Here is a 16,927-nt window from a genome sequence, read left to right on the forward strand (position 1 = left end):
ATCATGGCTGAGGATGTGAGGGAAATTCCCAAACCTGAGGTGTTCTTTTTAGGTGGCATATTTGAGAAACTGTCCCAGATTGAGATGTCAGTAGTGGCAGTTTTGGAACAAATTGATAATTACACAGTAAAAACTTTAAAAAACAACCAATAGTCTAGTAGCACCTTAAAGACTAACAAAACATGTAGATGGTATCATGAGCTTTTGTGGGCACAACCTACTCCTGTCATCTGAAGAAGTGGGTTGTGCCTACAAAAGCTCAGATACCATCTACATGTTTTGTTAAGGTGCTACTAGACTATTTGTTGTTTTTTAAGTTTTTCCTGTTATAGACTAACTTGACTACCCCTCTGAAGCAATTAAACAGTAATAAGTCACCAGGACCATATGGCATTCATCTAAGAGTTCTCAAGGAACTCAAATGTGAAACTGAAGAATCACTAACTATGGTATGTAATCTATCATTTAAACTGGCTTCTGTACCAGATGATTGGAAGATAGCTAATGTGATACCAATTTTTAAAAAAGGATCAAGAGGCAAACATAGCAATTATAGACTGGTATGCTTAACTTCAGTACTGGGCAAATTTTTTGAAACTAAAGAACACAATTATCAGACACATACATGAACACAATCTGTTGGGAAGGAGTCAACATGGTTTCTGTAAAGGGAAATTATGTCTCACTAATATACTGGAATTCTCTGAGGGGGTCAACAAGCATATGAACAAGGGGATCTAATGGACCCTAAGTGTGTTTACATTCAGGGGACCTGGCAGGATTTCTGGGCCCCTGGGCAATGTGGGAATGGGGGGCGGGTTTGTGCTCCCAGAATGGGTGCAGCCTCAGGCAGAGGGAGAGGGTCTGTGACAGCCAGACCACAGCACTGCCCTGATGGCACGGTGCTAAGGTTACCAGATGATTTAAAAAAATTACCGGACATACTTGATCTCAGATGGGGAGGGAGGTGGCTGGGAGGGGAGCAGGCTGGCCGGGAGGAGGTCAGGGGGAACAGGGCTGGCCGGCGTGGAGTGGAGCTGGCCGGGAGGGAGTTGGGGGGAGTGGGGCTGGCTGGGGGGGAACTGGACAGCAGGGAGTGGGGCTGGCCAGAGGGGGTCGGGGAAAGCGGGGCTGGCTGGTGGGGGGGACCAGGTGGGGAACCAGCCAGCGGAGAGCGGGGCTGGCACGGGTGCACGCAGATCCCGGGGTGCTGCCTGTCCCATACCTCCCGGCTCTCTCATCCCCTCCTCTCTACTGTGTAGTTGTACCAGCCAGGCACTACCAGCCAGGCACTACGCAACTACGTAAAGATACTTAAGATAATAATAAAACTTACTTAATTAGAAAATACCGGACATTTATACGTCTGGTATTTTCTCAATTTGTTTCCCGGACAGAAAGCTCAAATACTGGTCTATCCGGTTCAAAACCAGACACCTGGCAAGCCTACATGGTGCCTCATCCCCCCAGTCCTCAGAGCCAGCCTGAACATGTGGGATGGCTCTACAGCACAGAATGCAGCACTCCCGTGGCAATTCTAAAGGGGCTGGAGCTCATGGCCACTGTTGTCATAGTAGCGGCGGCGGCGGCTGGGAGCCCCGGATCCATCAGAATTGCCACGCCCTGGAGCAGTTGCTCCCTTCACTCTTCCCCATCTTCGTCAGCGGTCTGCTTAGATTTTCAGATAGCCTTTGACAAGATCTAAGTAAAGTAAGCAGAGTAAGCTCTGATGGGATAACAGGGAAGGTCTTCTAACAGATCAGTAACTGGTTAAAAGCTAGGAAACAAACAGTAGGAATAAATGGCCAGTTTGCAGCATGAAAGTAAATAGTGGTGTCCCCTAGGGGTCTGTATTGGGACCAATACTGTTTAATATATTTATAAATGATCTGGAAAAAGGGGTAAATAGTGAAGTGGTAAAGTTTGCAGATGATACAAAACCACTCAAGATAACGAAGTCCAAAGCAGACTGCAAAGAATGACAAAGAGAACTCACAAAACTGGGTGGCTGTGCAACAAAATGGCCAGATGAAATTCAGTGTTGATAAATGCTCATTGAAAAACATAATCCCAACTCTACATATAAAATGATGAGGTCTAAAGTTGCCGTTACCCTTCAAGAAAGAAATTTTGGAGTCATTGTGGATAGTCCTCTGAAAACATCCACTCAAGAAAACAAACATGCAATTTAACGTTGTGTCAGTATTAGTGAAAATCCCTTACACCAGGCTCCTTATATCTTGTCCCCCATATTCAGAAGAATTGCATTGGTTTCCTGCAGATGGGGCCTTCCACTGCTGCTTAAATGGGGGACAACATTTATCCTGATAAGTATAAATTGGCCATTTATATCATGTAATTTATCCTGCTAAGTATAAATTGGCCATTTATATCATGTAGGGCTTATGTTAAGTGTCCAAATGTGAACTGTAGGGGTGCGTCTACACAATAGGGGTAGCTCAAAATAAGACACGCAATTTGAGTTACGCAAATTGCATATCTTATTTTGATTTTATTTCAAAATAGTTTATTTCGTAGTTTGGCACTGTCTACACAGCACCAAGTTTCGAAATAACCTACTATTCTGAAATGTCCCTTACTCCTTGCGGAATGAGGTTTACAGGGATGTTGGACTAGTGAGCCTGAAATAACGGGCTTGCTGTGAAGATGCAGGATAGCTATTTCGGGATACTCTGGTATTCTAAAATAGCGTTGCAGCATAGACGTAGCCCAAATGTCCTATTGAAAGATCCCACATTTGAAGGTTGGGAGCAGGTGCCAGTTTTTGCCAGAAGGAGGCAGACACTATACTGTAGGATGTTAAGTTTGTATTTCCTTTCAGGTTTATATGATGAAATGTTCAATTAAGTGACAATAACACTTGACCCTAGGATTGTCATTTTAGCAAATGCAATAAATATAATTCAAAAATAAATATGTAAGTCCTAAGGATTCTATAGGGCGAGGTTCTCAAGTGGAAGCTCGTGCATTGTTTTCCCACAAGACTCTCTTCCCTTAATGAATAAAAAAATCAGGAGATAAAAGATACTGTATGAAAGGAGAGTCATAATCTTGTCATAGTATTGTTATAATTTTGTTTCTATTTAAGTCATGGGATGCAGGATCAGTCATTTGTGAAGAAATGAGGGGGAAAGGCTTCCACTGCTATTCCTGACACCTAAAATCTTATGGAAAAGTTCCAAAATCATTGTTCCTGATGAAATGATATATCACTTATATTATCTGCTCGGATTAGAATGGCATCATCAGTGATTCTGGGGTAACCAATGAAGCTTTTGAGCCTGATGAAGATCTTGATGATCCTGAAGATCTTAAAATTCCAACCAAAGAAGTAGAGATTCAAGTGGACTGGAATTCAGAACTCCCGGTCAAAGTCAGTGTCCCCAGAGTGCCTATCCACAGTCTCATTTTTGACTTTGGAGGTGTGTCATTCTTGGATGTTGTAGCTGTGAGGACAATGAGAATGGTAAGTCTTTTATTGTTGTTTTGTTTTCTGGTATTCTGTCTAAAAAAATCTAGTCATTGATATGTTAATTTAGGACAGGTTAGCTGAAATTAATTTTGAGTTTCCCAGGCTGTGTCTACATTGGGACCCTTTTCCGGAAAAGGGATGCTAATGAGACCAGTCAGAATTGCAAATGCCGCGGGGGATTTAAATATCCCCCGCGGCATTTGCATGAACATGGCTGCCGCTTTTTTCCGGCTTGGGGTTTTGCCGGAGAAAAGCGCCAGTCTAGACGGGAACTTGCGGAAAATAAACCCTTTTCCGGAAGATCCCTTATTCCTTGAAAGTAGGAATAAGGGATCTTCCGGAAAAGGCTTTATTTTCCGCAAGCTCCCGTTTAGACTGGCGCTTTTCTCCGGCAAAGCCCCGAGCCGGAAAAAAGCGGCAGCCATGTTCATGCAAATGCCGCGGGGGATATTTGCAATTCCGACTGGTCTCATTAGTATCCCTTTTCCGGAAAAGGGTGCCAATGTAGACACAGCCCCAATGTAGACACAGCCCCAGTGTATGTTGGTTTGGGACACAACTTTAACATTTCTGTAACAACAGGTAGATTTTGGTCTATTTATAAATTAATTTAAAATCTGTAATAAAAATAGTATTAAGGTTGTAAATACAAACACGTAAATATTAGAACAGAGGTTTCCAGCTGCTGGGCCATGGCCCAGTACTGGGCTGCAGAGCGCTAGCTGCTGTGCAACAGTGGCTCTGGGGGCTGGAGAAGCTGCGAGGCGGGCAGCAGGCAGTTGCTCCGGCGGCTGGAGCCAATAGGAGCCATGTGGTAAGCAGCAGGTGGCTGCTCTGGCAACCGGGGCTGGAGGATCCATGTGGCGGGTGGCAGATGGCTGTTCTGGTGGTTGGTATTGGAGTCACTGTGTGGCAGGTGGTGGCAGCTCCGGTGGCTGGATCTGGGGCTGCTCTGTCCCAAAGCCTTCAGGGAAGACGAGTTCTCCCCAGAATCGGGGCAGGCAGGCAGCAAAGGTGCCGTTAGAATTTTCTCCACATCCCTGTGAGTTAATTCATTCCAGTAAATCATCCAAAATAATTTGTAGCAAATATGAATTTTCTGTGTAAACTTCTCCCTGGCTACACAGGAGTATCTCTGCCAAAAGGGCTCCCTAATTCTGCTGACAGGAGACAAGAAAGCAGCTGGGGAATAAACAGGCTCTAGGGCAGTGGTCTCCAATATTTTTACACCCAAGATCACTTTTTAAATGACAGAACAAGCCAAGATCTACCGCCCCATCCTTCCCCCAAGACCCTGTCCCTTCCTTGAAGCCCTGCCCTCCCTCTCTGTTCTCCTCTTCTCCATCACTTGCTATCCCCAACCTTTATACTGCTGCTTTTTTCCCCCCAATTCTTCTGAAGGAAGAGGTTTTTCCAACATTTGGCCTGTCTAGACTGGACCAAGTGTCAGAAAAACCCCTTCTTTTGGAAGCCCCCTTATTCCTCCCCACCCTTGTTACAGCCCTGCTGTGCAGCATAGCCAGATGCCTGGGAAAGAGGCTGGCTGGGAAGGGGTGGCAGCAGTAGCCCATTCCCTAACTGGGCTTGGCTTCTGGGGCAGGGATGAAGCAGGCCAGGATGTGGGAGAGAGCTCTGGCTTGGCTGGCTGCTGTCCCCAGAAGCTGAACCTTGGCAAGTGACAGACATGGCCTGCTCTCCTAGCAGCTGGAAGAGGTTCTGGTTCCACCCATTCCACTCTCTGCGTAGGCTAGCTGCTGGGAGGGGAATTAGCCCCTCATGCTGCCATTGCACATTGCCTCATGGCAATCAGCTTTGCCTATAATTATCAAAGACTGGCCACTGAAAGACAAAGCATACTGGAAGGTAGATGGGACTTTGCACCTGACAATTCCTATATTCCTATGAACGAAAGAACATGTGATTTGGGATTGTGATGCAAATGTAATTAATCTTTGTGAATACAAATGTTGTTTATTAAATGTGTGCATAAGATAATGTTTATTGCAAACCACACCCTTTTTCAGATAATTAAAGAGTTTGAGAGAATTGATGTGAGCGTATACATTGCATCACACCAAGGTAAACATATATATGTATATTATTAATAATGTGCAGAATAAAATGGACTGTATATTTGAAAGTAATTTTTTTAGTAAATATAGTTAAAAGTGAACAGGTCTTTTAAACAAATAAATAGTTAAATTGTGTCTGGATGTATATGCAAGCATTCAAAGGAGTCTTGGTTAGAAATTAATTTAATTGTTAATTGCTAATCTCTATTTTGACACATTTCTTCAATTTTTTTCAAATGTATCTGTCTTTTTATAACTCATTTTTTTATTCAGACAACATTATAAGAAAGCTGGAACAATGCGGTTTCTTTGATGATAACATCAAAAAAGACATGTTCTTCTTGACTGTCCATGATGCTGTGCTTTACATACAGCATGAAATGACATACAGAGACATCCAGGATCCTATTTTTGAAAAGGTGAAGACCATATATCATTTATTTTTTCTGTATCAGATACTGGCTGTAAATACTTTTTACAGTTTCTGGTAAAGGGAAAAAGCTTTACAATCTAGATGCAGAGTTGTTCTGAAAAAGCAAAAGATGTTCACATAACGTGCTTATACATTAGACTTGTGTGGTATATTATATGACCTGAAGATCTTTTCTAACTATGTAGAGGATTATTAATTACTGTGTTTCATTTCTATTGCATGAGCGCAGGCTGAGGTCCCAGATTGACTTGGGCATGGCCAGAAATGATTCATGCTTACCAGTAGTGGGGGCAGAGGCAGAGTGAGGGCAGCTCTCTTCAGAAGTAGTACGGAGCATGCTCAGTCTGTGTGAGCATGCTCCATCCAAACCAAGCAATACACTGGGGTAACCTCACCAGGGCTTTTTGTGGCAACATAACTTGACTGGTACTGTTGCAATGTTCATTTTGTTCACAATATTTGTTTATCTTTTTTACAAAGATTTCACTGATGCAGGAGTCTAAGGAACCAATAGATTTCACAGAAACAAGCAGGCTTGAGGATGAACTTGATGTTCAGGAGGAGGTATGGAGCTATCCTTTTAATTATATAAATGAGGTTTGCTTTTTTATCTTAACTATAGCAGTATGAGTGATGCTGAACTATGGTGCTAACCGAGAATGAAATTAAATAAATAAATAGAAACACCATCGCCTTGTGAGATACACTGACTGTGGTGGGTGGCTGGCCAACCCAGAGAAAATATTGATTGTGGCACACCCAGAGTTGGTTGTGAGGTGCCCAAAGTCTGCTCTTCCTATGCACTTAAGTGTCAGTGCTAGTCAGGGAAGTCACAGTGAATCTTTCTGAAGATGTAACAGGTGCTATATGTATTCATGCATCTCTACCTCCAGAACTCTCCAGGTTATATGCCTGCTTGTACCCTACAAAGGCTTAATGCTTTTACCTCAACCTACTCTCCCCATTCACCAAGCACCAGCCAGTCCCAAAAGCTATAATTTACCTCTAATATTTTCAAGTTATCTTGAGGACTGAAGAAGAAACCGCCTGACTCCACAGTAGCTGTTTTGTGAGGGTTCAACTTGATAATCAGCTTTTACTGGGTGTAGGTAGCAATTGCCGGGCCTCAAATCTCACTTTATCTCACTGGCTGAATTCTACAATTCTGAATTCTGTCAACCACAGAGATGATTTTGGGTTACTGCCCCTTTTAAAATTGTTTCCTGGCAGATGCAGGTCCCTTCTAGTTCTAGTATTCGATGACAGAACCCCTTGGTTGTATACTAATATATGTGCAAGAGTTGTTTTCTTTAATATGGTATGTACAAGATCTAATCACCTACCTCCTTCTCACCCTTCCCCATCTTTTAAAACTTATTTTATTAGGCTATACGCAGACTCGCTTCATGAAAGAACATCTCTTGTGGTTGTCTTGGACTCCTTGGCATATTTATGCACCAATACTATAGAAGCATTTTCTGCATTGGGACTAGTCTTTGCACTTGAAGAAAACACTGATTTCTTTGTCTGAACTCTACAGAGCTCTATACATCACCAAATTTTGTCAATTGGCAGGTAAACCTTGAAGTGGTCAAGTCTGATAAAAAAAATCTGTTCATAGAAGTGCTGGCAAGAGATGGGAAGCAGATCATCAGAACTATCACAGAAATTAAAACCAGTTTTAGGGTTTGCCAATCTGTGTATACAACCTACTGATATATAAATTCAGAGGAGAAATAGCTATTTTATGGTAACTCAGTGTTGAGACTATAAATTCTTTGGGGGGCAGGAACTGTCTCTTATGTATTCATAGTGTGGCCAGCACAATGAAGATCCAACCCTGATGGGAGGCCTGTAGATGTTGTTGTAATACAAATAATAAATTCCTCACAAAAGAGAAGTAATAGGTACTAGCAGCCCTTGTGCCTGACCTGCAAAAAGATCTGCAATCCCATGTTGTAATTAGATTGTCAAAATGCTAACCCTGCAGCATTCAACAGACATCTTTGTTGCAGTATTACAGTCGCTGTAGAAAAAAAATCCCTTATATAACAGAAGTGGAGTACAATGAAATTGATTCACTCAAACAAAACTTGTTTACTGTATTGTTATAAAAATGTTAACCATCTATATGGATAAGGCTCAATAAGAGGGACTGTTCAGCATCTTGGTTCATTAGTGCTATTTTTAGTAACTCATGCACTCCTGGTTATCATCATAACTGGAATTAAACATATATAGACTGAAGAGTACCTTACTCCTCCAACAGTCCCATTGAAGTTAATGGAACTTATAGACTGGGCCACTATAAAATTGGAGTAAAGATCTGACCTAATATTTAGATTGGTTTTTGAAATGGGATATAACAATATCATTGGTATAATGAAGAATTATCTGTATAAACTGTTTCATTCTTTTAACACTACAAACTGTTTCCATTCTTCTAAGAGTGGTGAACTTTTAAAAGTGAAGCTACAAACCCTTCGTGCAATAATTTACACAAAATTCAGGATTAGAAGAAAACATTTAACTTTTTTTAGGGCTTTATATTGGCTACATAGCATGTACTCATTATATAAGAACAATCATTTGTTTAGATGAAAAATTACAGAAATGACTGAATTAAAATTAAATTATAAATAAGTTTTAAAACTGAAAATCATTATGGCAAGTACAAATATACTGAAAAAAACTTGCAGTAAAAAAACCCATACAGAATACTTATAAATACACAGGTTTTAGATAACATCATATTTATGGCCTAAACTTCGTGTTAATTTTAGTATCCTCATGTTTAAAATTACTTAAATTATACATTTTCTGTCAAGTTTTATTTAATTGTTTCAGACAATCTCCAATGGGACCAACCATGGGAAACCAAGCACTAAGTAGCCCAGATTATGTCTCAAAGCTGATAGACCTTCCTCTTCACCAGTGACTTCACTGAGAGTCGTATTGGGACATTAGACATGAGATGAGTCCTTTTTCTGGCATAGCTGAAATGCTGGCATAACATTGTGTTTCTGTACCTAGCCCATGGATAACGAGAGTACTGTGGTACCTTAGAGACTAACAAATTTATTAGGTCATGAGCTTTTGTGGGTAAAACCCACTTCATCATATAAGCCCATGGATGGTCTTCAGGACAGTCTAATAGGGTGCTACTTTCAAAAGCACAAAGAGCTCGATCCTGCAAAATGTTTAGCATTCTCATCTACTCTGGCAAAACACAAGTAAATGATTAAATTTAAGCAGGAGTAGAATCAACGGGACTCTTCAGGTATTTAGACCTCCATTGGCTCAGACTACAGTGCTCAGTGTCCTTGCAGGACTGATCTCTCAGTTCACAAAATGGCTGTGAGCTTGATTCTGCCGTGCTTTTGGTGTGTGGATCTGAAAATGGTGACTGAATTGAGTCTCAAAGAAATGGCTACGGAGACAATGGAAGTGCTATATGTGCAGCAGTGAAGGATTAGGCCAATTTCCTTCAGAAACAATATTACTTCTCATTAATGTCTGTCCATTTTAGATACCTTTATATAAAAGAAACTTTAAATATTTACAAAATACAGAATATTCTTGATTAACTTGAAAACTGTTAGATGCCACCTGGGCTCTTGTGTTTCTGAGGAATATGTAGTAAGGAATAACACAAAACACTTTTTCTTTCTAAGGATGGGTCTTCACTATGAACTTTGAATTCTGAGTCAAACTTCCCTTAAATGTAAATGGCTTTGGATCATGATTTTAGTTTGGCTTTGTCTCTCAGTCTTGCTGCCTGAGCATTTAAGAAGAGCAATAAATCAAATACAATGATATTTAAAAATTTCCTTTTAAAAAAATGAAATGTTAACCATGATGAATTAAGTCAGAATTAGGGTGTAGGTCAATTATTCACATTCACATGTTGCATATACACTTACTATTTGAGACATTGTTTATATTTGTTTTGAGTTTACTGATATAGTATATTCATTCTTATCTGGATAAATTATTTTTCCTTGGTTTCCATTACATTCTTAATACACCCATCTAAAGTCTAAGAACAAGAATAGACATGATATAAAAAATTTCAAATACTGTACCTCTGTTTGATTGGGATGGGTGCAGAGAGGTGTAAGGGGAGATCTACTTGTTTTTAATATGAAGGATAACAAAATAATGTATTTTGCAATACAATAAAACCCCTGCAGAACTTTGCACTCATTCATAAACCTCAATAGTATAGCTGAATATGCTTGCTTTTCAAGCATAATGCAGGAATGACATTTTAATATGCATTTTATGACTATTATTAATAGTTAGATCTCTGTATCTATCTGTATGTCAAAGATTTACCTTTAAAAATATAATTATTTTACTAATCTTTTTACCCTCCAGAAAGGGTGCTGTATTTTGCAGGAACATTGTCAGTGACTTAAGGAATAAAAATTATGTATACTGAAAAACACCCTTTTGTCTTGAATTTATTTTTCTCTATTGTTGTGATGACTGGAAGGGGTACTACCCTCTTCTGGACATCTCAGCCACTCGGTTAACTGAACTACCTCCAATGGTTAAACCCACAGACAATGGGTCCTAGAGAGTCTCCAGGAACGCCGGGGAAGCAAGAAGTGTTGGCGGTGAAGGGTATGCTTGTGTTCCTTTTAAACAAAATGTGATTTAGAAGGTATGTATGCATAAAGAAGCATGCTGTGGCTCACCGCTCTAGGAACATTCAAGAAAAGGCCAAGGGGGAGAGGGGTGAGCTCAGCACGTGGAGTGGAGAAGTATAAGCATGTTATGAACAAATCCATATGTGGAAATGTTAAATATGATTGGCCAGAGGTTTGTGTTATGTAACTTATGTAACTGCCATGTGCTATAAAATAGCAAGGGGAGGGGCTCCTTGCTCGAGGGACTGTGGCTGATTTTTGTACCAGGGGCTCTCCCTTTGTGCACATTGAATAAAGTCTTGTTGAATTGAATTGAATGAAGTATCCAAGACCCTTGATTCTGACCGGCATCTGACTCATTTGGTTATTATTGGGTACCACAAAATCCCAACAGCATGAAGCCAGGAAAACCAATGAAAACAGACTGTGGGATTTTTAATGGGAAGCAGGATCTTCCTGCTGCAGTCTGTGTGTGACCAAAGCAGAAAGACATGGATTTAACCAGGAAATAAGGTATGGAGAATTCAGTAACATCCATGCCTTGTGAAGGACTAAATCTCGGAACTAGATATGTGAGCAGAACAGGGAATATTTAGTCAGACATGATCAGATTATTTTCTTTATTTTTGGGTTTGGTGGACTACTGTGTGCTGAGCCAGTGTGGCTTCTCCTCATACCCTGTAACTTTTAAACTGAATCTCAGAAAAGTAATTCTGTGGCTTTTATCTGTCCCCAGTTGCTTTGTAACACCTAACAACCATCCAAATTTACCAAGCATGTTTTTTTAATAAAAACCCCCTTTTAAAGGCCATCATCTGATTCCTGTGTCCTTGGAGGCAAGAGGTTCTGTGTGCTTGTTCTGAAGACTGCAAGGACAGCTATTAAGAAATTATGGATTTTTTCAAAACTCTCTCCAGAGGGGGAGTTAAAGAGCATGAGAGTTCCTCCACAGGGAGAAATTCACAAATATGTCTTCCTGGGCTCTCAAAGAGGATTTTTTCTTTTGGATGGTGGCAGTATACCAACCAAGGTCAGGAAATTTGTGACCTTGGGGGTGTTTTTAAAACAGAAACCTTTGGTGACAGGGTATTTTAAAGTCTCTTGCAGGCCCCCACCTTCTGTACTTGAAGTGTCAGAGTGGGGAACAGCCTTGACATGGTGACAACATTGATGGGAGCACAAAGCTCGGGATTTTAAAAGGACACTTTTTTCATTTTTTGACTGTTCTGGGATATTTTCTCTTTGGCTGCCTGAGGAGGGAAGCACACAAAAGGTTAAACCTGCAAAGCCAGGGACTCCAAATCAAACAGTTCTTTTCTAGCTTTTGTGGCAATGGGACAGTTAGGCTAGAACAGGACAAGAAAACAGCCCAGTGCATGGATTTGCAGTGGGGCAGAGTAGTCCCAGAGCAATCAGCCTTCCCAAAGTGGCACACCAATGCAAAAACAGCCCCACGTATCCAACTCTGGCTATGTCTAAACTACAGGCTTCTTTCGGAAGAAGCTTTTTTTGGAAGAGATCTTCTGAAAAATGTTCTTCCAAAAAAGAGCGTCCACACACAAAAGTGCATCGGAAAAGCGATCTGCTTTTTTGAAAGAGAGCGTCCAGCCTGATTGGATGCTCTCTCACATAAAAGGCCACCCAGAACCAGTTCAGGCAGGGTATTAGGTCACCAGTTGCTTCCAAGTGCTGTGATGGAGACTTGCAGAGACACGCGCTTAAAGGGACCCCCTCCCCCGGACTGCTTTTCTCTGCTTCTGCTGCGTGCTTGCCTACCTCTTCAAGGGACAGCAAAGAGCTCTCAATGCCTGCTCTGGTTGCCCTCTTCTTTTTTGGACGCCACAGCTTTTTCCTTTCAGCCATGGAGCCAGAGCTGCCCCTGGGCAGTTTTTGCAGCACTTTGTTCCAGTTGCCTTCCTGGTCCTGCATGCGGCTACTACATTTTGGCAACCACACCCCACAGTGAAGAGGCATTTTTGGAGGCTCGACACCAGTTTGGACTGGTGGGACTGGTTGGTCCTGGAGCAGTGGGACTATCAGCAGTGGCTCCAAAACTTCCGCATGCAGAAGGCCACCTTTTTGGAGCTATGTGCCTGGCTCACCCCGACCTCCAGAGACGTGACACTCACCTGCAGTCCACCATCCCCCTGGAGAAGCGGGTTGCAGTAGCCCTCTGGAAGCTCGCCACCCCAGACAGCTACCGGTTGCTGGGCAAACAGTTCAGCATGGGGAAGTCCACTGTCGGGGCCCTCCTCATTAAAGTAAGGCACTCTCAGGCTGTAGTCCTTGCAGGGGGCTGGGAGAATCCTGGAAAGGGAGACCCTTGGGAAAGGGGGTTGAGGGCTGTGGCAGGGGATAGAGTTGGTGTGTGGGGAGAAGCTCCATTCCTGGGGGATTGTGCCATCCTGCCCTCACACAGCCCTGCTAGTGGGGTAGGCCACCTCATAGGACAGAGGAGGGGAGCTGGGAGGGCACCTCCCAAGGGCTCTGGCACCCCCCCTCTCATTCTTTGGTTTATGTGTTTATCTCCTTCTCCAGGTAGTGAGGGGCATCAACTCAATCCTGCTGCAGAAGGTCATTTGTCTGGAAGACCTGGCTGTGACCGTGGCTGGATTTGCTGCCCTGGGCTCCCAAAGTGCGGCGGAGCCATCGATGGGACCCACACCCCGATCCGTGCACCAGACCATCGAGTGGCCCAGTACATACATCGAAAGGGTTCTTTTTGATGGTGCTGCAGGCCCTGGTTGACCACCTGGAACATTTTACAGACATTTTTGTTGAGTGATTGGGCAGAACATACGATGCCTCAGTGTTCAGAAACTCTAGCCTGTACTGCAAGCTGGAGGCGGGCACATTATTCCCTCACCAGGACTTTACCGTTGGGGAAGTGCAGAGGCCACTGTGCATTGTGGGGGACGCAGCCTACCCCCTCATGCCCTGGCTGATGAAGCCATCCACCGGCCACCTGGACCCTAGCAGGGACCAATGTAACGTCCACCTGAACCAGGCCTGAATCCAAGTGGAGTGTGCCTCTGGCCACCTCAAGGCACGTTTCCAGTGCCCACTGACCCACCTTGACATGGGGGAGCACAACATCCATGAGGAGATCGCGGTGTGTTGTGTCCTCCACAACATTGTGGAGAGGAAGGGGGAGGCCTTCCTCCTGGGGAGGGGGGCAGACCCTGGCAGCAAGGGATGAGTGTTCGAGCAGCTGAGGACAGCTGTCATCCGCCAGGCTGGGGTGTGCATCTGGGAGGCCCTAAGGGAGACGTTTGTCTCAACGACCCCAGTAACTCTCTCCAGGGCCTCCTCCCTAGGGTCCTCTGGCTTGTGGCCCTATCCTTTCTCCTCCACAACTCCTCCCTTCATCCTTTCCCTGACCTCTGAATAAACACACCTGTTTGGTTTCAAAAAAATAAAGTCTGTATTTATTAAACATTCAGAAGAGGTGGGCAGTGGGAGGGGGGCTCATGACTGGGAGGGGCAGGAGAGGCACGATGTGCCACCTCAGGTGAGGAGACCTCGCTGGAGTTGGGTGGGTCCGAGAAGCACAGGTGTGGACAGGAGGGGGAGCTGTAGCAGGGTTAGGGGTAGGGGCCATAGGTATCACTTGGGGACGGGGCAGAGGCATAGTAGGGGGGACAGGAAGAGGAGGAACAGGCATAGCAGGGGGGCAGGAGGGTGGAAGCCAGGAGCAGCAGCATCAGGTAGGTATGCCATCATGCATGACATGACAGCACACGTTGTCTCACTGCTACATCTGTTGGTCCCGTACGCAGTTCTGTCACTCCAAGTCCGTGTGGACCTTGTGCATCAGGGTCTGGTGGATGTCGCGTAGGACACTGATGTACTGGCACATGAGGTGGTCTTGGACCCTGGCACACCTTTGGGTCCTCTGGACTCTGGTAGGTGGTGACAGTGCTGTGGCTTGGCCCTCAGTCCCGGCTGTGGAGAACACACAGAGGGAGAGGCGGTCAGTCATCCCTGCAGACACTGTCCCTGAGGCTGTGCTCTCCTCTGTGAGCAGCAACCAACAGTCTGTGACCCAGAGGAGGGGATGTCCCAGGAGCAAGGCCATGTGTGGTCTGCGCAGCAGGCCATGCCTCAAGGGGCCCTGACATGCCCAGAGGACCGTGTTGCCTGCTTTCTATCCCCCTCCCCCGGCTAAGCAGCCAAGAGAAGTGTCTGGCCACAGTGGGATCCCCTCATGGGTGGCAGAGGAGCTGGGAGCAGCCTGGGCCTCCTTGGGGTCCACACACACAGGTGCAGCTCACAGTGCTGTCTGTGGGAGCGGCTGCTGCCTCACATGGGCAGGCATGCCCATGTGCTATATGCAGCACTTCTCAGTCTGTGGGGGGTCATGCCTGCACCCTTGGGGTAGCCTGCTTCCAGCTGTGGTGGGCCCCCTCCCCTCATGGCAGGACATGTGTGGCCTCCCCCGAGCCTGGCAGCAGGATTCTAGGCATGCTCAGGGACCGCCTGCTGTGTTCGCATGCCGCATGCTGCATGTGGCTGCACGTGCACGGACTGCAGCACAATGTCCAGCCTGAGTGACATTCACTCCCTGCCCCCTGTGCACCCTCCTCCCAAGCCCTGGCCATGTGACAAAGTGAGACCACTCACCTGAAGATTCCTCCCAGGCATCCAAGGAGGACTGGGAGATGTCCTGGCTCACAAGCACCGGCTCCAGGGAGAAGGTCACAGTCTCCATCTCCTCCTCTGCCTCTGGCTGGCCCTGGACCTCCTGCAGGCTGATAACGGGGGTTTCCAGGCCAGAGTCCATGAGGACAGGTGGGGAAGATGTTTCCCCACCCCCCAGGATTTGGTGCAGCTCCTGGTAACAGTGGCAGGTGTGAGGTCCTGCCCCTGAGTGCAAGCTGTGTTCTCTGGCACACACACATATCCCTGGCGGAGCTCTTTGACTTTACTCCGGACCTGTTCCAAGGTCCAGGATGAGTGTATGTGCTCTGCCAGGGAGTCAGCCATCTGGCCATAAATGTCTGCATTTCTGCGCTTCGCCTGGGAATTCTGCAAGGTCTCCTCCTTGCCCCACAGTCTGAGGAGGGTCTGGATCTCCAGGCCGGACCAGGATGGAGGCATGCCTCCTGGTCCGCCTGGGTGGGTCCTGGGACCCCTGGGACTGCTCCCTGTGAGGGCCAGGGAGTTACTGGGGGCTTGAGGCTGTGCCATTGCTGTGCAGGCCTGTGGCAGGGAGAGCCACACGGTGAGGTACTGCTCTAAAACCGACTTCCTACCACAAGGCTTGTCTAGGGTGCCTGCAGTTTTAAGAGGAGCCAGGAGACAGGAACTATAGAGATGTGATTACTTTGTATGGAGTGGCCACCAGGGCACCTGTGCTATTTCCTGGAGGCCTCTTCTTTTGAAAAAAGGCTTCTTCCTCGTAGAATGAGGATTATCAACGTTGGAAAAACCCTTCTGTTCTTTGTATTTAGTTTAGAAAGAACACAATCGCAGGGTGGATGTTCCTCAAGTTTTGTCGGAAAAATGTCTGTTTTTCTGATAAAGCTCTGTAGTATAGACATACCTTCTGTGGTAGACATGTTGAGCAGGGATGAAGAACAGGAGAATGTTCCTGTGGAGGGCAGAAGCAGATGGTGGTGGCCAAGTCCCTCCCATACTAGGGGCACCAAGGTGGGAGGATGTCTTTAAGGCAAGCAGATTCAAGAAGGAGATGGAGTTCTTCCTACTGATGAGGCACTTAGAAACAGAGGAGGGGGAAATCAGAGATGCTTTGAGCTGGAGAAAGCTGAGTACTCTAGCTACACCGACTAACAATCCTACTCCAGCAAATGCTCTCCAACCCAAGAAATATTGGTGTATTAGGTAGGAAATAGTAATAGAGAGGTAGCCATGTTAGTCTGATCTTGCTAAAACAAAAGGAAAAACTATGTAGCACTTTAAAGACTAACAAGATGGTTTAATAGGTGATGAGCTTTTGTGGGCCAGACCCACTTCCTCAGATCATATTCTGGAAGAGAATTGGCATGACCATATATACCAAAGAAATACAATGAAAAAAAGTGAACACATGATTAAACTGACAAATCAGATTTAGAACAGAAGGTGGGGAGAGGGAGAGGGACAGAGGGAATAGCTGTTTATAAGTAAATGAATGGCTAATCAGGGGTGATAAGTGGGGAAGCTGTATTTACAATGGGTAAGTTAATTAGCATCTTTGTTAAGGCCCATTCGTAAAGTGTCAAATTTAAGCATGAATGAAAGTTCTGAAGTTTTTCTCTGTAATCTGGTGTTC

At 44.7% G+C, this 16,927-nt stretch overlaps 1 protein-coding gene across 2 annotated transcripts in view; it reads left to right on the plus strand.

Moving 5' to 3' along the window:
- The window catches only part of SLC26A4 (solute carrier family 26 member 4), a 44,499-nt gene extending 33,875 nt beyond the window's left edge, over nucleotides 1–10,624 (plus strand). For both annotated transcript variants that reach the window (XM_014572171.3, XM_025183249.2), the window contains exons 17-21: nucleotides 3,257–3,487; nucleotides 5,518–5,572; nucleotides 5,839–5,984; nucleotides 6,479–6,562; nucleotides 7,385–10,624. In XM_014572171.3, the coding sequence (XP_014427657.2) occupies nucleotides 3,257–3,487; nucleotides 5,518–5,572; nucleotides 5,839–5,984; nucleotides 6,479–6,562; nucleotides 7,385–7,408 (540 nt within the window). In that variant the 3' untranslated portion in view covers nucleotides 7,409–10,624. The remainder of the gene's footprint in view (nucleotides 1–3,256; nucleotides 3,488–5,517; nucleotides 5,573–5,838; nucleotides 5,985–6,478; nucleotides 6,563–7,384) is intronic.
- The last annotated feature ends 6,303 nt before the right edge of the window (nucleotides 10,625–16,927 follow it).

Source organism: Pelodiscus sinensis, chromosome 1 (assembly GCF_049634645.1).
Source record: "Pelodiscus sinensis isolate JC-2024 chromosome 1, ASM4963464v1, whole genome shotgun sequence".
NCBI lineage: Eukaryota > Metazoa > Chordata > Testudines > Trionychidae > Pelodiscus > Pelodiscus sinensis.